Raw genomic sequence first — 26,480 nt, 5'->3', positions numbered from 1 at the left:
TAACCAGTTTGGGGGTATTTGTTAGAAATCTGCTGCCTTTAAAGGGAATGCTCATTAACAATGACAGCACAATGAATATCGTATGTCTGTATGTAGCAAGAAATTAAATTACCCAATTAAAAGCAGTGATCTGTATTTGGAGATTTGTTTCAGCTAATCAATTTATGCTTACATTTTCATAGTCAGTATTGAACTTATCCTAACTTCTCTTTTAGTAAATAGACCTTTAAGTATAATAATCCCAAATATGCAAAAACGTTTTTACAAGAAGGAAGGAATACGTTGAATAATCCCCATCTCTATGGAGTCACAAAGAAACTGTGCCAGTGTTAATAATTATGCCTTACTAAGAGACCTATCTTGTAGTAGATTTAAAAATATATGCTGGCCATATTTACTAACCTTTCAGAGAGATAGAAATCTACATGTATTATATATATATATATATATATATATATATATATATTGCCATATTAAGGACAGCTTGCCCAGACCCAGAGGGTTTAGCTGCTCTGAAAGTGCCATGGCACACTTTTATTTGTGCTCTGGTAAATACTGGCCATGATTATTGTGTATATTTTTAATCCTTTGTTGATAGAAAATGTCTGTAAGACGAGTATAAGCTATTCAACAATTTCACACCCTCTCACCAAAGGAATTAAACTTTACACAGCTATGTTAAAGTGCCCATGTGACTCATTATTGGATACATTGTGATGTCATGTGTATCTTCCCAGTGGGTGTCTGGCAATGTATTTTTCATTATTTATTTTATTACAGCCAGTTGAAATCTAGAATGCCAGTAATAAAAGTTACATGTGCATTTTAACTGTTTAAAAATAGATGTGGTCTCTTTTAAAATGTACTTAATAAGGGTCATTTTCACTGGAAACACAATATAAACACATAACTTAAATATTTATTGTGTGAATGACCCTTTTTAAGCATATATAATTGATGTTCAAAATGTAATTTAAAAATGGTTCTATTCTGACTGTAGGATCATAGAGTATCATTTTGCCCTCATTGTTGTAATTGGTATGTACACATTACATCATGCGTGCATTAAATGCATCATCTGTTTGGTCATTATTACTAAATAGAAATTGGCTACACTAAAAAGTGCAAATTAAAATGCAAGTTTGCAGTTCAATCATACCTTGTAAACACATTTTGTATGTAAATTACAAATCAATTGATCTTATAATGAATGGATGCTAGTAGCCTTGTTTATAAGATTGAGCAAATGTGGCTTTTAGTTAGTGATACATTCTCCAAAATCTGTGACGGATAACATCAGATGTTTGCGAATATTTCCCATGATGCTTAGCTAGTCTGAAAGTGCATCACAGCAAATATTATCTCACGAATTTCAAACACATGTTACTGTCTGGTTTGAAATCACTTTCCTAAACTTTATTTACTCTTTTCTAGAGAGATTACAGGGTATGACTGAACAGATTACATTGTTTTATTTAGGTTCTATTCATCACAGAATACCTACTGCTTATAAAAATTATTTATATTTGAAAAAAACATATATTGTTGTAAAGTAACTAAATAAATATAAATATACATATCCTTTTATCAGATATCAATGTATCTTTCCTGGTAAAATATTTTATAAATAAATAAGTTCTTATTTTCTACATAAATACATGTGTCTGCAAATAATGAACTTAAAAGGATACAATAACCTTTGGATTCAAACGTGTATTCCTATAGCTATAGTCTATCTGTCCAAGTCCCTCTTCTGGGTTTGGATGCAGCAATTTACTGTTCTAAATGAACATAGTGCCATTAAGTGCAGTCTCTCCTTTGGTGTATTCAATATTCGATAGTTAGTTTTAGTCACACCGCCCTTCACTCCCCTTACCCCCATACGCAGTGTAAAATCAAGGATTTTACATAATTTCTTTCAGTGCTGAGTCTTCCTTGGTGCTGCCGCCCACTTCTCATCATAGCAATGGGGACCGTAGGAGCATGCAAGGTGCTTGCTGCGATCTGCCAATGAATCTCTTGTCATAGAGAATCATTGAATACAATGATCCTCTATAACAAGCCGTGAACAGTATTCCGCATGTGCATGTGATGTCACAGTATTCCTGCATATGAGAGCCCCGGCTCTCCTACCCAGAGGGCTTGGAGGCATTGCTTAAGCGTGCACTTCCAATCTGTAGATTCCTAAAATATAACATTTTGGAGGCGAGGCTAGGCTAGGCTAGGCCTAAGGCAGTATAACAGCTTTAATAAGATAAGGTTGTCATAGCGCCTACAGTGTTTCTTTAAAGAGGACATACACACAAAACATCTTTATTTGATTACTTGAATAAACCTATTAACATATATATAGACACACATGCATGCATCAGACACACAGATACTAAAGACGGAAATACTAATCTAAAGATACAGATATGTGCCAACTTTTGCTATTAGTACTTCAGATTGAATGCTTTAAGAGTAATGTCAATGTGGGAACAGCCCAGCTTCCCATTCTTATATATAAAGTTAGTGTTAACAGTGCACTTTAAAGGTCCATTCAAAATGTCCTAATTTATTATGGTGAAAATAGACCCTTTTAGACTAATGGAAAGCAGTAGTTATACACAGAGATGTTATATAAAATGCTAAATAGACCCTGGCATATCTCCTTTTAATGAAATAGGCACACAAACCTTTTATGGAAGGATCCATTTCAATATTTCCTAAAAGCTTAAATATATAAAAAAGATGGGCATCTTCATTTACTCATGGACTAAACAAATAAAAACTCAAGTTTGTTAAATACCGCTATACAATAGCATTGCACAGTAGCTGTTAGAAGTTACTTAGATGAAAACAATCAATATGAAACCCAAAAAATAATCTGAGAAACTCCATTTTTATAAGCAGATATGTTTCTGTTGAATCACTATTTTTATAATGAGGGTGAAATGAAACACTAATTCTTGTTGTTTTGTTTTTGAGAAGTGAACTGAAAGTGTCCATTGTCTGGTTTTGCAGCTTAGCTCCACACATTACTTTAACGGTCTTGATTTTTGGACCAGAGTAATGTCACGGCTGCTCATCACACACCTGCTCATTTTCTTCCTTTCATATTGTTTTATTATTCATTATTTTTTGTTAGGCTTGATAAAAAAATGAAACCATAAAAAGATTTCTGTTCAAGGATACAAGGCATTGGTCTTTTCAATTATACTAACATGGAGGCTGAAGGTCTTTTTGAATTCACTGGTTAAAACAAAAATAATAGCAGACTGGTTTTATCATTTGTATCCCTTTCTTCACTTAACATGTTAATTGTCCACTTCAATGCAGAGTGCCAGTTATCATTTACTTAAATAAATGTAATTACTTGGTTTTTTTTATGCCTGGTTTACTTTTGGCAGACGCTGACTTCATCTTAGAGTAAAAATCCACATTTACCTATACGCTACTGTATCTCACCATAGGACAGTAAATAGTAGCAATTAACTAGACTTATTTTTTTATATTTTTTATAATACATGAAAATAGCGAACACATTTAATAGACCATTACCACAGTTCCAAGATATGCAGCACCAGTTAGAATTGATGTATATTGACATTTAGCGTTACATTATTGTAAAAAAAATGATGGCATATTTAAATGTTAAATTGTATGTGAATGTCAATCTGACAAGACTAAGGCAGTGAATTTATAATAAATTACATAATAGCTATTACACTTTAAAGAGAATTTCAGACTTTTTTTCTTTTCTTTTTTTAGCAGAGTATAATGCAAGATTTGGGGTTATGTATAAAAGTGTATCTTCTAAGTGGTGCAAGCATTGAAAACGGGGACTATCTTTTATCACTGTAGACTGCTTTTTAGAACATGACACTTTTTATACGTAGAACCCCTATTGTTTCACATTAAAATTACTCCTGAACAAAACATGTTACGACCATGAAAACAGTCTCAACTAATGGAAGGAAATGTTGCACTAAATGTTTTACATCTCAGGTTTGAAATACTGAAAAATTTACTTTTAATCTGATGGCAAACCCTTTATGTGGCATCTCCTTTAGCACTACTCTGTATGAACATCACTGATCGAATTGAGGCTAGAATGGTTCAAACTGTCTTACTATTTGATTAACTTACCTAGTATAGTATATACATAATCAGTTAGTTTGTTTAAGGTACATCCATTGTAGACATCTTAAAGGTCCCTCCAAGGTAAACATTGTTGGTGATTCTGGAGCTACGTATCTAAGAGATGTCCCTACCCGTAGTTTGTCAAATTTCTCCATTGCCTAGTGTGGTCAATCAAGGTTAGATGAAGCTTTTGCCAAGTAAAAATTCAAGAAATAAGTAACTATTTTATCTTACTTAGTGGTCAGAAGTGGCGATTATTATTTATTTGAGACGGACAGTGAAGAAGAAGAAGATGATGACAAAAAAGATGAGGATGAGCTAAGGAAAAAATCGGCATTCCAGGTAGGCTTCAGTAGACGATGTTTTCCTCTGTGCACGATGGACAGATCTGGAAAGTGACGCTTGTCAACGTCTATATAGGTTTTTAGACTTTCAAGCACTTTGATAACATTGTTTCCTGTACTATATTTGTCAGTGTATTTTATACTGAAATGAACATGTAGGTTCATTCAGTCTCAATGCTGCTTGCCTATAGCATTGACAAAACCCTTCTATATGTAAAAGGTGTTTTTGATACAAGGTTTTCTTCACTTTTCTTGAAAAGGCACAGAAAAAATAAAGTTTTACGGAGAACTTTATTTTTCAATGATGCTTATTAAATTAAAAAAAGTGAAGATGTTTTTTGGCATTGCTTGGGATGCTTGAAATGTTAACGGCTTTCAAATACAAATCTTTGCGAAAACTAATGTAATATTTTTTACTATGTGTCTCAATGGATTATTTTGCTTTACCTTGTTCTAATTGGTGAATTAGAGCCATGTCTTTTGTTCAGAAATGCCAGCTGTAAACCATTTAGAGGAAATATCTTGATTTTAAGTCTGCAGAACGATTTTTTTTTTATATTTGTTAAAGAGTTCCAGATTAAAGATAACAATATTCTAAGAATAACAAAAAAAAAGTATATCTTGGGGTTCTAAAGAAACAACTGAGGCTATTACTTCTATGTAAGTTGCGCACTTACCTTATTAATATAAAGAGGAATGCATGAAGGTGGCACTAAAACTAACTAGTATTAACTTTTAAGACCCATTTGCTGGGGTGTGATAATTATTCTGAATTATCTGTTTACTAAATAAGTTATCATTTACATGTGATAATAGTGGTCAGCCCCAGTAATCTTTTTGGTGCAGTGTGTGAAATCACAAGAATGATAACTAACCAATGTTGTTCACTAATAATTCAATGTTCACTGTTATCTACTAATTGCTATTGCTTTGTCCTTCTTTTAGAGAGCTATTGGAAAGTTTGCTTCAGCCCTATTAGCCTTGCCAAAGTCTGTCATTAAACTGCCTAAAACAATTCTTCAGTATTTAATCAGAGCTGCCAAGGTATTCATCAGGAATTTCAATAGTGTCTGCAAAATGTAACGAAACACAGTAGTTTTTAGTAAAATGTACCCTCCCAAAAATGCCTCCTCTGCATCTCCAATACATTTGGTGCTTGGATGTGATTGTGAAATGAAATTAAGCAAGATGTTCTGATGGCAATCTTTTTTTCTTCCCTTTTACTCCTTTGAGTAATTTTCTAAATTTCTATGAAAATTAGCAATTTGTCTTTTCTTTTACATGTTCCTCACTCATCGTGAAATATCCAAGATGGGAATGCAGACGTAGGCATTGCTTATTCTCCCAGATGTTTCTTATTCTTGCTATCATTAACCATTTGAGTGCCAGGAAGCTACAGTTTATCTCTTCTTGCTGGCATCCAAAGTGTTAAGGAGTGAAGACTAAATGCATGCTCTCAGGTGGATGGTAGAGAGTCTGGTGTTTTTTTTTTTTTTTTTTAAATGTATTTTTCTCAGGAAGCTGGTAAGACTTGGGGAAATAAGTAAAATGTGCTAATAACTTTATAATGTGTGACTTCACTTTCCAGCGTTTTTTTTAGGTTTATGGAACCATCTCCATTCACATGCCATACTATTCGTTATGCAATATCAAACATAATAACTACAAATGTACTTTAAATGGAGTATGCGTGAATACTATTCTCTATTACACGTTCAAAAATAGCTTAGCAATTTTCATCTAAATTTATATCGGAAATAATATACGGGTCAACAGTATTTTCAATAACTTTTCTTTCTAAGAACAAACAAATGCATGATGAAATAAGGATGCATTTCCTATTTATCTGTCTTTCAAATTATACTGTAGCTTAAAGGACCACTATAGGCACCCAGACCACTTCAGCTTAATGAAGTGGTCTGGGTGCCAGGTCCATCTAGGTTTAACCCTTTTTGCTGTAAACATAGCAGTTTCAGAGAAACTGCTATGTTTACCTATGGGTTAATCCAGCCTCTAGTGGCTGTCTCATTGACAGCCGCTAGAGGCGCTTCCGCACTTCTCACTGTGATTTTCGCAGTGAGAAGACGCCAGCGTCCATAGGAAAGCATTGAGAATGCTTTCCTATGAGACTGGCTGAATGCGCGCGCGGCTCTTGCCGCGCATGCTCATTCAGCCGATGATGAAAGAAGAGGGAGGAGAGTCCCAGCGCCGAGGGAGCCCGGCGCTGGAAAAAAGGAAAGGAATTAACCCCTTCCTCCCCCTTCAGTGCCACGGGAGTGGGACCCTGAGGGTGGGGGCACTCTCAGGGCACTATAGTGGTCCTTTAAAGGGTCACTCTACGATCAGCTATCAGATTATTGAGTCATTCGACCTATGTGATGAGTGGAATTCTAGTTGAGGAATAAACGACTTACACTAAACAGAGGTGAATGAGATGCTTGTGGTTGGTAGAACTTCTTGCTGGTCAAGAAGGAGGCTTTCTGTTGCTGATACTTGCCTGTACAAGTGTAGTAGGCTTTGGTAAGATTTTGTTTTCCCCTTTACTTTTGTTCCAGATCATTCTTACTTCATTATCTATGTAATGCATTGTAAATGTGTTTACTTTTTGTATCTATCAACTTGGAAATGCAGTAAAATATAATTTTTGTAAAAAAAATTCACTAGTAGCAGTTCCACAGTATTTTTCTTCCGCTTCAAGTGTGGATGCTGCTAGCCAGCTCTTTGTTTTTAGCACTATAGGCATTGTAACACTCAATATGGTATAGGATGTATACCTGCTCTAAAGATATTGTGGGTTGTTGCTCCATCACTCGCAGCTAGGATTCATTGCACGCGTTATACAGAGTCAAGGTTAAACCTGCACTCAATAGCTCCTGCGTCACTTAAATTCTTTGGGAAAAAAAAGGTGCTAATTTGAAGATATTTCCAACAATGAAATGGTGAGCAAACTAATTTCAATCAAATCAAACCAGTAACTTCATCCATGACTCGCTCCTTTCAGACAATTACTACTAAAAGTAGTGTAAACGGTTTTAAAATAAACTTCGATAAATATTTTTACTGTCAGGTGATCTTTAGTAAACATTAAACCTAGCAACCTGTTGACTCATTCTAGGTAACACACGTTAGTATGGTTCTGTAAAATTGATATTTAAAATTGTTATTTTAATTAGCTACTTTGCTGTAACAAGATTTTTCATATATTTATTTTTTGCTGTAGTAATTACTTGAAAGTGGAAGATAAGATGGGTACAGCTATTGTTGAGCTTAATTTCCTAGCTTTTAGTTAAAACTAGTTCAAAACAGCTGGATGAGGTTTCTGTTTAGAGACACATCCAGTTTGCAGCCTCCATTTTCTTCTTTACTAGTCTGTCATCTTCAAAGCCCCAATCCACAGGAAAATAACTCATTGTGCATTTAGATTGAACACACAAGTGCAGCCTCATCAAAGTCCTTCAAATTACCTACATATTAGCTCAGATAACATTGATTTATCATTAGTGAGTCTAAATGAAGGCATCAATATTTCACAATGTACACTTGGAGTGTGAAGCAATTAACAATAAAAAGAGAAGAAATGCATATACCTCCATTCAATCTTAAAGAATCTGACAACTGGGCAGGTTTTACCCAAGAGAACATGTCTTCCGTAAGCGTTGTAGTCAATTAAAGAAAACTCCCTTTTGTGTAGTCTTAAGTAGTAGACATTTAGCTATCTCATAAAAAATTATTATTATTTTTTTTTTTAAAAGGACAGTGATGGGGCAGATCAGACATGCTGAGATGACAAGAAATGTATGTATGAGTGTAGAATATTCTATTTTTTGAAAATGTGTATTACATGCATTTCACACTGGGGCATGGTTGATCTTGAGTGACATGAACAGATCATAATACGGGTTGCAAGCCCTCTTCTATTTCTGGGTGTCCGCCTAATAAGGTTATTGAGATTGAAAGTGGAGAACTTAGTCTTAGAAAATACTTCCATATTGAACAAGTAAAGCCTTTAGGGCTTTTTTTTTTTGCATTGCTGTAATGTTAGACTAAAAAACTAAAAATTAATTAAATCATTGATGTAAGGGCAGAGTCGAACGCCGCGAGGAATGGCCGTATGATTTGAGAGCTCCTCGCCAGGCTAACTGTAAAGTGACCCCATCTCGGAACTAATCTTACAAATCCTGCTAAAATCCGGGTAGACGCTTGATCCACCATTGTCAGGGACCAGGAACCAGACAGAGACAGAAGTAGATGCAAACACACCTTTATTAATAAATAACAAATAATAAACAAAAGCAAAGTCCAGGAATCAAGCAGGGGTCAGTCACCAGAGCGGGTAGTCAGACAAGCCAGGATCAGGAGCACGGAGAGCAGCGGAGTCAGGAACAAGGCCGGAGTCAGGAACCAGGATCAAACAGGAAACACAGGAACAAGGAGACTTCTGGGAAACAGGAAACCACGCAAGGGCAAGGAGGTTCTGGGCTTGGCTGCTTAAATAGGCAGAACTGATTAGCAGCAGGGTTGATTAGTACTCACAGGTGAGTAACCGTGGCAACGAGCAGAAGCAGCTCATAGTAATTGCAGCTGCAAACTCAATCACTGAAACAGAAAGGTTTGCTGTTTAAAACAGCAAAGAAACCCTGACAGTACCTCCCCCTCAACGATTCCCCCCATCTCTGTTGGTGGGTCCGGGCTTCATGGGGAAGCGGGCGTGATAGGAACGAAGGAGGGATGGTGCATGGACATCAGAGGCTGGAACCCAGGAGCGTTCCTCTGGACCGTATCCTTTCCAGTGCACCAAGTATTGGATCTGTCCTCTGAAGACCCGTGAGTCAATGATGCTGCGTATTTCATATTCCTCATGATTGTCAATCAGAACAGGACGTGGACGTGGCACTGAGTTGGTGTAGCGATTACAAACCAACGGTTTCAAGAGGGAAACATGGAAAACATTTGAGATGCGCATGTTAGCAGGAAGGTCAAGTGCGTAAGCTACAGGGTTAACCCTTCGAAGTATACGAAATGGCCCAACGTATCGGGGTGCCAGTTTCTGTGAGGGAACACGGAGGCGTAGGTTGCGGGAAGACAGCCAGACCCTCTCTCCGACCTGATAGGTAGGTGCAGGAAGGCGTCTGCGGTCGGCCTGGAGTTTGTAGTTCTGCATTGCGCGTTGCAAAGAACTCTGAACCTGCACCCAAGTGGAACGGAGTTCCCTGAGATGTCCCTCCAATGCCGGTATCTCCTGTGGCAAGAACGCATCAGGCAACATGGACGGTTGAAACCCATAGTTTGCCAGCAACGGGGATAGCCGGGAGGAGGCATTAATCGCACTATTGTGGGCAAACTCCGCCCAGGGTAGCAGATCAGACCAGTTGTTCTGGTGGTCAGAAATGTAGCAACGCAGAAACTGTTCCAGTGTTTGGTTAGCTCGTTCCGCTGCACCATTGGATTGCGGGTGGTAGGCCGAGGAGAAGGAAAGCTGAATTCCCATTTGCGTACAAAAAGCTCTCCAAAATCTGGACACGAACTGGCTACCCCTATCTGAGACTATCACTTTGGGTAACCCATGCAAACGAAAGATCTCCCGACCAAAAGTTCCTGGGAAGTTGGTAGTTTTTTCAAGGGAATGCAATGCGACATCTTCGAGAATCGGTCAACAACCATGAGAACGACTGTATTGCCACGAGAGACCGGAAGATCTACGATAAAATCCATGGACAAGTGGGTCCAGGGTCATTCACCATTAGGTATGGTTTGCAGGAGACCCACTGGAGGGCGTCGTGGGGTTTTGTTTTGAGCGCACACAGGACAGGCAGCTACAAAAGCGGTGACATCCGAACGGAGACTAGGCCACCAAAATTGCCGGGATACGGACCAGATTAACTGGTTTTTGCCTGGATGTCCAGCTGCTTTGGAGTCGTGGTACGTACTCAATAGTTTCGTACGGAGGTTAATAGGTACAAAACAACGGCCATTAGGTCTCTCTGGAGGAGCATTACTTTGTGCAGCCAGAATCTCCTCGCCTAGGGGTGAGGTGAGGTTAGTACGGATGGTTGCCAGTATATGGTCCGGAGGAATCACAGGAGTAGGGGTTATCTCCTCTCTAGATGGAGGGGAGAACTGTCGAGACAAGGCATCAGCCTGGATGTTTTTTGTACCGGGCAAGTAAGAAACCACATAATTGAATCTTGATAGGAAGAGAGCCCATCTAGCTTGCCGGGGGGAAAGTCGCTTAGCTTCAGAAAGATATGTTAGATTCTTGTGGTCTGTGAGTATGAGGATTGGCACTGAAGTACCCTCGAGAAGGTGCCTCCATTCTTTGAGAGCTAAAATTATGGCTAGAAGTTCTCTATCACCAATCTGGTAGTTGCATTCCGCCGGGTTCAATTTCCTCGAGAAATACCCGCACGGATGCCTGGAACTCTCTGGGTTAGGACGTTGAGACAGGAGGGTGCCCACTCCTGTCTCAGACGCATCGACCTCAAGAATGAATGGTAAGGCAGGGTTAGGGTGTGCCAGTATAGGGGCAGCAGCAAAGGCGACTTTGAGAGACTCAAAGGCAGTAATGGCTTCCTGTGACCAATGCTGTGGATCAGCATCTCTCCTGGTCATGTCCGTGACAGGTTTAACCAAGGAAGAAAAGTTGCGTATGAACTTCCGATAATAATTGGCGAAGCCCAGAAACCGTTGTATAGAGCGAAGACCCGTAGGTCGAGGCCATTTAAGTACAGCCGAAAGTTTCTCCGGATCCATAGAGAATCCAGTATCTGAGATAACATATCCCAAGAATGTAACCTGTTTGCGGTGAAACTCACATTTCTCCAATTTGCAGAACAGACTATTTTCTCTAAGTCTCTGTAGAACACGAGAAACGTCTGCGTGATGGTTCTCGAGAGATGTGGAATGGATCAGAATATCATCAAGATAAACCACCACACATTGCTGCAGCATATCTCGCAGGACGTCATTTATAAATTCTTGGAAAACCGCCGGAGCATTGCAAAGACCAAAGGGCATTACTAGGTATTCGTAATGGCCGCTCCTGGTGTTAAATGCGGTTTTCCATTCGTGGTCCTCTTTTATCCGGACGAGATTATATGCCCCTCTCAGATCAAGTTTGGTGAAGACCGTTGCTCCCTTGAGGCGGTCAAATAATTCCGTGATTAATGGAATGGGGTAGGCATTCTTAATAGTAATGCGATTGAGACCCCTATAGTCGATACAGGGTCTCAACTCGCCATCTTTTTTCTTTACAAAGAAAAAGCCGGCCCCGGCAGGAGAAGATGACTTCCGAATAAAACCCTTAGACAGTGCATCGGTAACATACTCCTCCATGGCTCGATTTTCTGCTACAGACAGTGGGTAAATCCGGCCCCGGGGAGGATTGGTACCCGGTTGGAGTTCGATACCACAGTCATACGGACGGTGTGGTGGCAGAACGCTGGCTTGACCCTTGTCAAATACATCTTGGAATTCTTGGTACTCAGCGGGTAAGGAAGAGGCAGAACATGCGCCCAACACTTTGACCGGTTTCTGGAGACAGGACAATGTGCATTGCTGGGACCAAGATAATATCTCAGCTTTGCGCCAATCAGTTGTGGGGTTATGCTTCTGTAACCAAGGGTATCCCAAAACAACCTGGTAATATGGAGAGGAAATGACCTGGAATTGGGTCGTCTCATGATGTAGAGCCCCTACAGCCAGAGATATGGGCACGGTTTCTTGGGTCACGTGGGTTGGCTGTATTGGTCTGCCATCGATGGCTTCGAAGGCTAGTGGGGAGTTGCGAGACTGTAAGGGTATAGAGTGCTTTGCTGCAAATGCACAATCTATAAACAAGCCTGCGGCCCCAGAATCAAGTAACGCCCGGGTTTCAATGGATGAATCAGACCAGGAGAGGATAACAGGCACCAAGGGTTTGTGCACACATATCTCTGGGTCTGCAGAAAGACCACCCAAGATCTGCCCCTGACAGTATCTTGGGTACGGACCCTTTGCCGGACGGATCGGGCAAAACTTTAACATGTGACCGTGGTGTCCGCAGTATAGGCACAGGCCCTCCCTCCTCCTAAAGGCTCTCTCCTCTGCCGAGAGGCGTGAGAAGCCTAACCGCCTTGGCTCCACACAGACAGAGGACTCAGGACCAGGAGGCAAGGGAGGTGAGGGAGGTTCGGGTGGGCAAGAAAAGCTCGGTGTCAAATTTACAAGAGGCCTCCGCAGGCGCTCCTTGGATGAGGATCTCTCTCGGAGTCTGATGTCAATGAGGGTGACAAATGATATCAGTTCCTCGAGATCTTTAGGTAATTCTCTGGCTGCAATCTCATTTTTAAACACATCGGAGAGACCTTGTGCAAAGGCAGCCACAAGAGTCTCGTTGTTCCAGCCACCCTCTGCTGCCATGGTACGGAATTCACTGGCATACTCGACAATAGTTTTTGTGCCCTGAGAATTAGACATGAGTAGTTCGGCAGTAGGGGTGGAGCGAGCTGGAATATCAAAAACCCTATTGAAGGATGCAACAAATTCAGAGTAATTGTAAATAATAGGCTTCTCCGCCTCCCAGAGAGGTTTTGCCCAAGCTAGGGCCTTTTCAGACAGCAAAGAAATCATGAAGTGAACTTTGTCACTGTCTGTAGGAAATGCCTGGGGCAGGGTTTCAAGGTATCCTTTAACCTGATTTATAAATTCTCTGCACTGTGCTGGGTCGCCCCCAAAATGCTGAGGGAGCGGGACAGACCCAGTAATTTCTCTAGCCGCTACAGGTTTGGAGGTTACAACCGGTGCTAGAACAGGAAGTGAGGCAGAGGCGGCCGCAATCGCAGGCTGGCCGGGTACTGGATCCAGATGGGCATACTGGTCCAAATGGTGGTTCTGCTGGTCCCACTGGGTAAGCAGGTTAGGTATAGGTGTCTTGCCTGTACCATCTGTGTTCATGGCCCTTGCGTAATGTCAGGGACCAGGAACCAGACAGAGACAGAAGTAGATGCAAACACACCTTTATTAATAAATAACAAATAATAAACAAAAGCAAAGTCCAGGAATCAAGCAGGGGTCAGTCACCAGAGCGGGTAGTCAGACAAGCCAGGATCAGGAGCACGGAGAGCAGCGGAGTCAGGAACAAGGCCGGAGTCAGGAACCAGGATCAAACAGGAAACACAGGAACAAGGAGACTTCTGGGAAACAGGAAACCACGCAAGGGCAAGGAGGTTCTGGGCTTGGCTGCTTAAATAGGCAGAACTGATTAGCAGCAGGGTTGATTAGTACTCACAGGTGAGTAACCGTGGCAACGAGCAGAAGCAGCTCATAGTAATTGCAGCTGCAAACTCAATCACTGAAACAGAAAGGTTTGCTGTTTAAAACAGCAAAGAAACCCTGACAACCATGTCCCACCACAAAACTAAACAAAAGAGCGACAATTCAGCCTTGTTTGCTGCAAAGAAACAGGTTAAAGTGTTGAACCTGCAGGAAGGCCTAGAAGAAGATGGCAACTGGGAGTTAGAAGATAACCGCGACTTGTGCTCCATACTCGCTCACACACAAACTAAAGAGAGCCAATTAACAACAACCCTGCTGCAAACAATGCTGGATGCCCAATAAGCAAAACTGAAATCCCAGTTCCAGGCCTCCGTATCAGGCTTCAGAAAAACATCCAGGGTATTAGAATCAGGATGGAGAAATTAGAAAGCAGGGCTGTGGAGCAGGCCGAGGCCCACAACACCTTGGCGGCACAAATGCAACAGGTGGAGGCATGACTAGCCTTGCACAAAGCTAAATTGACCAACCTCGAGGACAGGTCCTGCCGAAATAATTTCAGGTTGCGAGGGATACCGGAATCGGTACAAGTAGGTGGCCTACACCTCAGAACTTTTCCAGAACCTATGCCAAGATATCCCGGCAGAAAAGTTCCTGTAAGACTGGATGCATTGAGTGACAAAAGCCAGAGCAGCTCAGGTAACAGCACCCAGAGATGTACTCTTGAGAGTGCACTACCGTCACATTAAAGAGCAAATCCTACGGGCGAGCAAGACGATGAGAGAACTGACAGACAATTTCAAAGAGATACAAATATTTGCTGACATCTCACTTCCCACCTTGGCCCAGAGAAGGAGCTTCGCAGCAGTGACCGGAGTCCTTAGGAAGCACCAGATTCAATACAGATGGGGATTCCCCCCAAACTGCTAATAATCTGCAATGGCTAACCATCCCTGTATACAGCCCGGAGGAGGGAGTCCAGCTCCTGCATAAATGGGAAAAAACCCCAGCTGCAGCTTCCGGCGCACAGGATAGGCTCGCAACAGCAGCCCTGGAATGGAAGAGACAGAGATTCTAACCCCTGGGTCTGAGACCCCCTCGTGAGACTGAACCATCCCTAATCCTAAGGCACCATGAGCCTTTTCACCCTGGATATACGTGTGGATTTACAATACTTGTTGGCCAAAGGAGAAGAGCAGCGCATACACTCCTCCCGAAGTGTGGTAAATACTTACATGGGCAACCGGTGCCACCAGATGGATCACCCTGGGACGCTCTGAAACGACCGACCACATCCACAGAGAAGAGCACATGAAACATTGCGCAACCACCAATGACAAGTATACTCGGAGCAGCCATGTACGATCCCGAAAGCGACCACACAGTGCTAACACATCAATTGAGAGAAACCTTGTTCCCCTTATCCTGGCAGAACATGTTTGTTCCTACAGGGAACCCAGCATCTACCTGCCTGCAAAAGGAGAGGACAATGTTCAGCAGGCGCACTGAAGCAAGGATAAACTCTGCAACCAAGAGGCTGAACACCTAGGCTTTGAAGACACTGCACTAGTACTGGGCCCGATTGTGGAGAAGATATAGGTGCCACAAGTGGAGGGAGTCTGGGTGTTGATGCTTGCGCTCAGGACCTGCAAACATCCCCTCAGCCAGGTGCTGATAGGTACGGTGTAAGAAGTTATTCCAGGGCTGATCCACCTTAGGCATCCACACAACCCTAGGGCATGCTGACCCTTTTGTAGACAGACACAGGGACATAGAGTTCAAGGGGGATGGGAGTGCAAAGGTCAAGTGAGGGAAACCCATGAGGGTAAATGTTTATTATGTTCAGTTCTGCTAGTTCTTACTTGGTTATTTCATGTTTTACCACTGTGTCGAGCTTGGGTAATCAATGGTGTTATGTAATGTTCATTGATCTGCTTGTGCTGAGTGCGGCTACCTCATAAGCCATACCTAGAAAACCCCCAAGGGAACTGGGTGCCACACACTAATTCACCGGAGGACGTGTGGGCTGTCCCATGTGGAAACAGCCAAAAGGTATCTCCTACTGCTAATACATTGTACACCCTTTATACCTACGCAACCCTATCCTCCCCTATTTTCAACTACGTAACCTTTCAGGTGACCTTGTTCCCGGGAGACTGGTCCCATTGGGTCGGGAAGCCTGGTGCACAACACACTTAGCCTGAATCATCATGCGTATTGTCGCACACAACGTTAAAGGGCTAAACGCCCCGGCCAAATGCCACGCTCTATACAGAGAAATCAAACAAATGAAAGGAGACATCATATGTCTCCAAGAAACACATCTCAGAAAAAATGACCCCATAGACTCAACATAAAACTATTTCCATACCAATACCATACCACAGCGGATACCAAATCCAAGGGTTCGGATCCACTGATCAAAAAATAGCAGATCGGTCAGGAAGATTCCTTATAATTGTAGCCAAGATCAACAAACAAATCTATACTATAGCAAACGTATACGCCCCAAACGATAAACAAACAGAATTCCTAATACATGTTGTAGCGAAAATTGTCAAGGCCAAACAAGGTATCCTTGTCATTGAAGATGACTTTAACTGCAGCCAGGACCCTAAGCTGGACTCAACGTCAAACAAGGCGCCCTCAAGGGCTGCATGGTTGACGAAAATAGCAAAGCGCCTACAGTCCCTGATGAACACCCATAACCTATACGATGTATGGAGAACACTTAACCCCTCAGGTACATGATACACATACTTCTCCGCAGTGCACAACTGCTACCCAAGACTAGATAGATTCTACATCACAGGGTCACATCTAGGCCATGCACTGGACTGCGAGATAGGGACTGTGTCATTGTCAGACCATGCCCCCATAATCCTGACACTTTTGGACAAATTCACTTTTAAGAACAAGCCCCCATGGCGACTAAACAAATCACTACTTCACAACCCCCAATTCGTGAAATACTTGACGGACCAAATATCACACTTCTTCTCCACAAATAACACACAAGACGTACCCGGTGATACTGTATGGCTTGCTCACAAAGCGGTAGTGAGAGGCCTGTTTATTAAACGGGCATCCCACATCAAACAGACCTCTCAAAAGCAAATGAGAGAATTTGAAGAGACACTGAAAGATCTCAATATGAAGAACCTGGACAAACCCTCACACCAAATCAGGTCAGAAATTACACAAATCCAAACCAAAATCTGTGAAGAACACATAAAACGCACCATCCTACTCATACAAAAACTGAAACAAACGCACTACTCCCAAGGTAATAGAGCAGGAAACATACTTGCAAGCCCATTAAAAAATATCCAAGCAAAAACCAGAATCCCCTACACAGATTTGAAAGACAAACGAATCTCACTGATAGACATAGGGAACGAATTTGCTAACTTCTACGGGGCACTCTATAACCTGCAGGATGACAACACGCAACACCACGTAACAGTGACTGAAGCCAGGGACTGTCTAGACACCATTCACACGTCGACCCTTTCACCTACTCAACAGGAGGAGTTAAAGCGCCCCATAGAGGCAGAAGAAATTGTAACGGCCATCAAACACCTACCGGCCAATAAGACACCAGGCCCAGATGGCCCATCAAATCGCTATTACACAACCTTTAGCAAAGTATTGACACCCCACCTATTGAGGCTCTTCAACAACGCTATTTAACACTCTAAACTTCCTCAACACATGCTCACTGCGACAGTAATCACATTACCTATACCGGTAAACCCCCGAATCAGTGTAAAAACTTTAGGCCCATCTCCCTTCTTAATTCGGATGCCAAACTCTTCACAAAAAATATTGCTAATAGAATGTCAGACACCCTGCAATCACTAATCCACCCAGACGGACAAAACTAAACAGGTACTTGACATCATGGAGTCCATTAGACATGGGGGTATGGGTTTTCTGCTTTCTCTGGACGCAGAGAAGGCTTTTGACCAGCTGGTTTGGGGCTTTCTGGAGGCGGTGTTATCAAAATATAAGTTTCCAGACCAATTTATAGCGGCGGTCAAGGCACCCTACAACTTTCCAACAGCAAACGTAATGTATGGGGGTTTCATGTCCCACAAATTTGACATAACAAATGGCACATGACAGGGGTGCCCTCTTTCCACCTTGCTCTATGTCCTGGCACTGGAACCCTTAGCAGCCCAGATCCGAGCCAGCAACGGAATAAAGGGGGTAAAGATAAGTAAGACTCATAGGCATAAACTCAGCCTTTTCGCAGATGATGTCCTCCTGACCATTACTAAACTCGAAACATCTCTCCCAGCCCTCACAGACATACTATAAGATTACAGCAAATTCTCTTACTATAAAATTAACACAACAAAAACACAAGTAATGACAATAAACCTACAACACACCTCAGTACAAACACTCAAACAACACTATGACTTTGACTTGAGGACAGACTATATCACTTATCTGGGGATCAAACTTACCAAAAACTCTCAAGACCTCCTCAAGGCCAACTACACCAAAACAGTCAATGACATCCGAACACAAATGGAAAAATGGAGGGACAAATTCCTGTCCTGCATGGGCGAAATAGTGGCATTTGCGTACCGATAGAATATAGAGCATGATAAGCCAAATGGAAAATGATTTAGGTAAACTAGAAAAATGGTCAGAGTTGTGGCAACTGACATTTAATGTGGATAAGTGCAAGATAATGCATCTTGGACGTAAAAACCCAAGGGCAGAGTACAGAATATTTGATAGAGTCCTAACCTCAACATTTGAGGAAAGGGATTTAGGGGTGATTATTTCTGATGACTTAAAGGTAGGCAGACAATGTAATAGAGCAGCAGGAAATGCAAACAGAATGCTTGGTTGTATAGGGAGAGGTATTAGCAGTAGAAAGAGGGAAGTGCTCATGCCATTGTACAGAACACTGGTGAGACCTCACTTGGAGTACTGTACACAGTACTGGAGACCCTATCTTCAGAAGGATATTGATACCTTAGAGAGAGTTCAAAGAAGGGCTACTAAACTGGTTCATGGATTGCAGGATAAAACTTACCAGAAAAGGTTAAAGGATCTTAACATGTATAGCTTGGAGGAAAGACGAGACTGGGCGGATATGATAGAAACATTTAAATACATAAAGGGAATCAACACAGTAAAAGAGGAGACTATATTTAAAAGAAGAAAAACTACCACAACAAGAGGACATAGTCTTAAATTAGAGGGACAAAGGTTTACAAATAATATCAGGAAGTATTACTTTACTGAGAGGGTAGTGGATGCATGGAATAGCCTTCCAGCTGAAGTGGTAGAGGTTAACACAGTAAAGAAGTTTAAGCATGCGTGGGATAGGCATAAGGCTATCCTAACTATAAGATAAGGCCAGGGACTAATGAAAGTATTTAGAAAACTGGGCAGACTAGATGGGCCGAATGGTTCTTATCTGCCGTCACATTCTATGTTTCTATGTTTCTATTTAAAATGATGTTACTCCCGAAGCTTCAATTCCTTTTCGTTCCCTCCCAATAGACATCCCCACAGCATTTTTCACCAGTATACAAATTCATGTTAACCGGTTTCTTAGCGGTCATCACAAAGCCCGGATCTCAAAAAACACATCATCTAGAAAACTACTAGATGGGGGGATGGGCAGTCCAGACATACAATCATATTTTAGAGCCACTATACTCATACAAGCAATTTGTACACAATGGCAAACACAACCCACCCTGGGAGTCACACTGGTCCCTAGAAGAGGGTATCCACCATCTACTATGGATACCCAGACCCTTGCGTCCCAAACTACAAAAACCACCAACTATGACATTGGTTATGTTAAAAACTTGGGATGACCATAAACAGAAATTTCTCAGCTGGACTCCCTTTCACTAGCCACACCACTCAGATGTTTTAAATACTTTGCTCCCACATTTGACAGCAGAGGCTGGGAGGGACGAAGCCTAAGACACTGTAGCGTTACTTACCTTATCCGGGGTCCGGCCGCGGTCCTCTCTTCAAGCCGCGCGCGGTCCTGCGTCTGCACGAGCCGCGCGCGGCTCATCCGACTCTCCTAACAGGAAGGCGGGCAGTGACCGCGAGATGCGGTCACGTGTCCCGCCTGAATCTAAGAGCGCGCCGCGAGTCTCGGGCGCGCTCTTAAAGAGACAGTGGGAGCCTAAATTGCAAAAAGCCTCCCATTGGCCCCTGTCATGCCACTCACCCCATACACTTACCTTTTGGGGGTGTGGAAGTGACAGGAGCCAATCACATTAGTTTGGAAGCTACTTATACTTACCCTTTTCCCTTAGTTCCTTGCCCTATCGTGGTTTCTGTTTCAGTTCCCTTTAGTGCTTGTTGTGTTCAGTTGTGTTCCTCCGTATTTGACCTTGGCTTTGTATTCTGACTTCGTTTTCGCTTTATCCTTGTCTGTTCTGTTTGCCGGCTTGCTGATTCCTATGTACCAGACCCCGGTTAGTTCTCGTTTACACTGTCTCTTTATGCCCTTGACCTTGGATCGTTCCTGACTCTGTACTTCTCCTATATACGTCGAGTCCGGCCATTCTAAGGTCCGGTAGACGTATCTCTCCTCTGTGCTGTCTTCTGTTTAGCTGGATCCTGCGTGTAGGGGTATATTCTCGTTACATTACGATAGGGCCATGGACCCCGCAGATTTAGCTCAACAGATGGCGTCCCATGAGGCTAGATTTGTAGAGCAGGATCACCGAATGGATCAGATAGCCCAGGCTCTCCAGACGCTCTTAGCTAGAACCATTCCAGCAACCACACCTAACCCTCCTACACCCCTTCTTCCTGAAGTATCTACTTTGCCTAATACTTCGGCCCATTTAACACCTCCTCCTAGGTATGGAGGGGACTCTAAGACATGCAGAGGGTTCATTAACCAAATAGAATTCCACTTTGAGATGTATCCGCGTTCATTTCTCACAGAGAGGTCTAAAGTTGGGTTCTTTATGCACCAACTTACTGATAAAGCCCTTGAGTGGGCAAATCCTATTTGGGAAGCTAATGGACCTATGGTACATGATTTTCACAGTTTTTTTACAGCTTTTCGCAGAACTTTTGATACAATGAAAAGGTCTAAGAATGCCGCAAGAGCATTAATGAGAGTTAAACAGGGTTCTAGGTCTGTGGCTGATTACGCTATTCAGTTTCGTACCCTTGCCTCACAGGTAGATTGGACCAACAATGGGTTAACTACGGCCTTCATGGAAGGTTTATCAGACTCTATATTGGATGAGGTAGCAGCTAAGGAGCTTCCTATTGCCTTAGAGGACCTTATTGACTACCTCATCGATATAGATAATAGGATTCGTGACAGGCTCTATACTAAGAACAGGAATAGACGTTTTGTTACACCTATTCACCCCAGAGTTAATATACCGGAGAGTGTTAAAGTATCTGAAGAGGAACCTATGCAATTAGGGGTTGCCAAACTCTCAGATACTGAAAAATTACATAGGAGAAGGGAGGGACTCTGCCTATATTGTGGTAAGAGAGACCATATGGTAAAGGAATGTCCTTTGCTCCCGGAAAACTCTCGCACCTAAGACCTTATAGGGGACTGGCCTTGGGTGTGATTTCTAAGTCTCCTACATTGCCTCCTAACCGACTGCTTCTCCCTGTTTCTTTACATATAGGAGAGAGTTGTATAGTTGAAAACATATACGCTCTGGTTGACTCCGGGGCAGCTGAAAATTTTATAGACTCTGGTTTTGTAAAGAAAAACAACATTCCCATCAGAGAAAAGGTGATACCCTTGGCCGTTGAGGCCATAGATGGTAGACCATTAATTACTCCAGTTGTTACTCATGAGACTGCACCGTTACACATGTACACAGGGGTTTTACACTATGAAACCATTCGGTTCCAGGTCATCACCTCTCCCTCTTCACAATTAGTGTTAGGGTATCCATGGTTACGTGCCCACAATCCCATTTTTGATTGGGAGACAGGGCAGATAAAATCATGGAGTGAAGCCTGCCACGAGTCTTGTACTATTGAAGTCACGCCTGTGAATACTATTAATGTTCCTACCATTCCTCCTTTGTCTACGGCTATACCCTCTCAGTATTTATCTCTAAAGACTGTCTTTGATAAAAGAGAGGCTGACAAATTACCGCCTCACATACCCTACGATTGTGCTATTGACTTGTTGCCTGGCACTATACATCCAAAGGGCAGGGTGTACCCTCTATCGGTTCAAGAAAACCGTGTCATGGAGGAATACATTAAAGAATTAAAGAAGACAAGGGATTTATTAGGAGATCCTCTTCTCCGGCTGGAGCGGGGTTCTTCTTTGTATCAAAAAAAGAAGGTGATTTAAGACCGTGTATCGATTATAGAGGTCTATATAAAATCACCATCAAAAATGCATACCCTATACCGTTAATCACAGAATTATTTGACAGGCTCAAACATGCCACGGTATTCACCAAACTGGATCTTAGAGGAGCATACAATTTAATACGTATAAAGAAGGACCACGAATGGAAGACAGCATTCAACACTAGATCAGGCCATTATGAGTATACTGTTATGCCATTTGGGCTTTGCAATGCCCCAGCAGTATTTCAAGAATTTATTAATGATGTCTTAAGATACTTTATTCATACGTTTGTTATTGTATACTTGGATGACATTTTAATATATTCTACAGATTTACACACTCATCACAGACATGTTACGACAGTTCTGAAGACCCTTCTTGCTAATGGTCTTTATTTTAAACTAGAAAAATGTCTATTCGACCAATCCGAAGTCCAGTTTTTGGGGTATTTGATTTCCGCTAAGGGTTTTGGTATGGATCCCCGGAAGCTCACTGCTGTCAAAGAATGGCCTCTACCGCAAGGTCTGAAAGCCATCCAGCGTTTTCTTGGTTTCTCCAATTATTATAGACGTTTTATCAAAGGTTTTTTCGTCTATTGTAGCACCTATTACCCGTGTGACAAAAAAGGATGGCAATACTCGTGTCTGGTCTACCGAGACACTTCAGGCTTTTGAATTTCTTAAGACTACGTTCGCCTCTGCACCTATTTTACAGCATCCTGTCCCCTCATTGCCCTATATACTTGAAGTTGATGCTTCAGATATCGGGGTAGGTGCTGTCTTATCTCAAAGAGAGTCGCCTGAAAAGCCATTGCATCCTTGTGGCTTCTTTTCTAAATAAATGTCCAAAGCAGAAAAAAATTATGATGTGGGTAATCGCGAACTCCTTGCTATCATTTTAGCACTCAAAGAATGGAGACATTTGTTAGAAGGCACTAAGGATCCCATCCTCATATTTACAGATCATAAGAACCTATCCTACCTTAGCGAAGCTAAAAGATTGTCTTCCAGGCAGGCTAGGTGGTCACTGTTCTTGTCTCATTTCAATTATATAATCACCTATAGGCCAGGTGATCGGAACACTAAAGCGGACGCTCTGTCCAGACAGTTTGAAACTATTGACAAACAGGAGATTGATGTTACTCCTGTCATTCCCCCAGACAGGATAATAGTAACTACTATATTGTCTATTTCCTCGTCCCTCTTGCAGGCCATACAAGCAAAACAAAGCATGGCACCTAGCGAGAGGCCTAATGATAAATTGTTTGTTGACGTTCCCGAGAGGCGGGATATTCTGTCACTATATCATGATACTAAGACTGCTGGACATCCTGGTATTTCCAAAACGGTGTCAGCTGTTTCTCTGTATTTTTGGTGGGATTCCTTACGAAAGGATGTCACTGACTATATAAGTGCTTGTACTACTTGTGCCTGTATGAAGTCCTCTCGTAGAGTTCCTTGTGGGTTGTTGCATCCGTTACCCGTTCCCGAGAGAAAGGGTCTAATCTATCAATGGATTTTATTGTTGAATTACCCCCTTCGAATGGTAACACAGTCATCCTGATGATAGTAGATCGGTTTTCCAAAATGGCTCACTTTGTGTCTCTTCGCAAGTTGCCCACTTCCAAGGAACTGGCTCTTATCTTCGCTAGAGAAGTGTTTCGGTTACATGGTATTCCCTTATCTATTGTATCCGATAGGGGTAGCCAATTTATTTCCAGGTTCTGGAAAGCCTTTTGTTCGGAAATGGGTATTTCTCTCTCATTTTCTTCCGCTTACCATCCCCAGTCTAATGGAGCTGCTGAACGTGCCAACCAGTCTCTGGAGCAGTACCTCCGTTGTTTTGTGTCTCACCATCAGGACAATTGGTCTGACCTGCTTCCTTGGACTGAATTTGCTCGGAACAACGCCACTCATGATTTTTCCGGCAAAAACCCTTTTTACGTTGTCTATGGCCAGCATCCTGTTGTTCTTCCGGCTGCATTCTCCTCACAGGGCATGCCAGTTCTGGATGAGCATTTGGCTGGCTTGCGTAATACTTGGGAGCAGGTTCAGCGTTCTTTGGTGGACTCTGCTGCCCGCCAGAAGGCTCAGGCTGACAAGCATCGCAGAGCGGCTCCTTCCTATGTTGTGGGGGACAGGGTTTTGCTTTCCACACGGAATATTCACCTTCGGGTGCCTTCTATGAAATTGGCTCCCCGCTTCATTGGTCCTTATCGTATTATACATAAGGTTAATCCCGTTTCTTATGCCTTGGGTCTGCCTAAGAATCTGCGTATTCCTAATGTCTTTCACACCTCATTGTTGAAGCCTTACATGCGCAACCGCTATACCCGGCATGCTCCTCCTCCCCCTCCTGTCTCTGTGGAGGGTCATGAGGAGTTCGAAGTGTTATTGACTCTCGTTTCCTTAGGGGTCGGCTTCAGTACTTGGTACATTGGAAGGGTTATGGGCCTGAGGAGCGCAGTTGGATTTCTGCTGATGCTGTTCATGCTCCCCGCCTTGTGCGTTCTTTCCATTCGCGTTTTCCTGCCAGGCCTGGTCCTGCCCGCCCGGAGGGCGTGTCCTCAGGGGGGGGTACTGTAGCGTTACTTACCTTATCCGGGGGCCGGCCGCGGTCCTCTCTTCAAGCCGCGCGCGGTCCTGCGGCTGCACGAGCCGCGCGCGGCTCATCCGACTCTCCTAACAGGAAGGCGGGCAGTGACCGCGAGATGCGGTCACGTGTCCCGCCTGAATCTAAGAGCGCGCCGCGAGTCTCGGGCGCGCTCTTAAAGAGACAGTGGGAGCCTAAATTGCAAAAAGCCTCCCATTGGCCCCTGTCATGCCACTCACCCCATACACTTACCTTTTGGGGGTGTGGAAGTGACAGGAGCCAATCACATTAGTTTGGAAGCTACTTATACTTACCCTTTTCCCTTAGTTCCTTGCCCTATCGTGGTTTCTGTTTCAGTTCCCTTTAGCACTTGTTGTGTTCAGTTGTGTTCCTCCGTATTTGACCTTGGCTTTGTATTCTGACTTCGTTTTCGCTTTATCCTTGTCTGTTCTGTTTGCCGGCTTGCTGATTCCTGTGTACCAGACCCCGGCTAGTTCTCGTTTACGCTGTCTCTTTGTGCCCTTGACCTCGGATCGTTCCTGACTCTGTACTTCTCCTATAAACGTCGAGTCCGGCCATTCTAAGGTCTGGTAGACGTATCTCTCCTCTGTGCTGTCTTCTATTTAGCTGGATCCTGCGTGTAGGGGTATATTCTCGTTACAGACACCTACACCACATCTGGAAAGATGACAAACTAACTCTGTTTTCAATACTTTGCTCCACCCTGGCCTACCCACATCCAAGTACATGTCCTACCTACAAATACAGTCGGTACTACATATATTCAAACAAATCCAAGTCCCTGTCCACCCAACCTGATATGTCCATAATTGAAAAAATGTGCATTGCTAAGGTGTCCAAACAGAAAACAATTTCGACCTGCTATGACACACTAATGGTGGATCTGTCCATGCCACTACCCAGCTGCACCAAAGCATGGGAAACAGAACTAGGCTACAACAACCCGCAGTCCGAATGATTCAAAGCCTTCAGATCACACAAACTACATACTCACTGCGTATCCCACATCGAACTGATTAGAAAAGCTAAATGGAACTAGATGGAACCTAGTGCCAACAAGGCTAGCTCAAATATACCCCAACACGTCTGACTAATGTTGGAGATGAAGATCGAGTAGGGGAACAATGTCACACATTTGGTGGGAATGCCCAGTACTCAAACCATATTGGGACATGATAGCCACACTGCTGTCAGAATTGCTGGGCAAATCTATACAAGGGACAATCGATTATTTTTGCTTTCCATGTTCCCGGGCAACATCACTTTAGCCCAAGAGACCCTGGTATTCCATGTACTAATATCAGCAACCATACTAATAGCCAGGAGATGAAAATCTATCAAAATTCCCAGTTGGGATGATATTATCAAACAGGTCACCATAATTTATTTATAAAATATTTTACCAGGAAAAATACATTGAGATTTCTCTCGTTTGCAAGTATGTCCTGGGTCCATAAAACATTGGCCCGCTTTCTTTTTGTTTTGAGCTAGACTAAATAAAGTGCTGGTACTGGATCGGAGGTTATAGGAGGTGGGCACAGCTGAGGAGAGCATTTTGCTCAGGTAGGGTGGGAGTTTCCCAAAAAAGCTCTTAAACACAAGGCTGGAAAGATGAAGGGTGCGTCTGGATTCCAGTGACAGACAGTTTAGTTATTTTAGCATGTCACAATAGTGGGTCCTGTAATTACATTTTAGCACAAATCGGCAGAACGAGTTATACAATGTATTGAGTTTATTAATGTGGGATTGCGGTGCACATGCATATACTACATCCCTATAATCAATGATTGGCATCAGCATTT

General features: G+C 42.6%; 1 protein-coding gene across 1 annotated transcript in view; it reads left to right on the top strand.

The window, feature by feature from the left end:
- The window catches only part of PIEZO2 (piezo type mechanosensitive ion channel component 2), a 409,694-nt gene that overhangs the window by 332,949 nt on the left and 50,265 nt on the right, over positions 1–26,480 (top strand). Inside the window, exons 33-34 of the mRNA XM_063451573.1 lie at positions 4,364–4,467; positions 5,415–5,513. Of these exons, the coding sequence (XP_063307643.1) occupies positions 4,364–4,467; positions 5,415–5,513 (203 nt within the window). The remainder of the gene's footprint in view (positions 1–4,363; positions 4,468–5,414; positions 5,514–26,480) is intronic.

Source organism: Pelobates fuscus, chromosome 4 (genome assembly GCF_036172605.1).
Source record: "Pelobates fuscus isolate aPelFus1 chromosome 4, aPelFus1.pri, whole genome shotgun sequence".
NCBI lineage: Eukaryota > Metazoa > Chordata > Amphibia > Anura > Pelobatidae > Pelobates > Pelobates fuscus.
The sequence above is the reverse complement of the archived record's forward strand: the minus strand, read 5'-3'. Positions and strand labels throughout refer to the sequence as shown.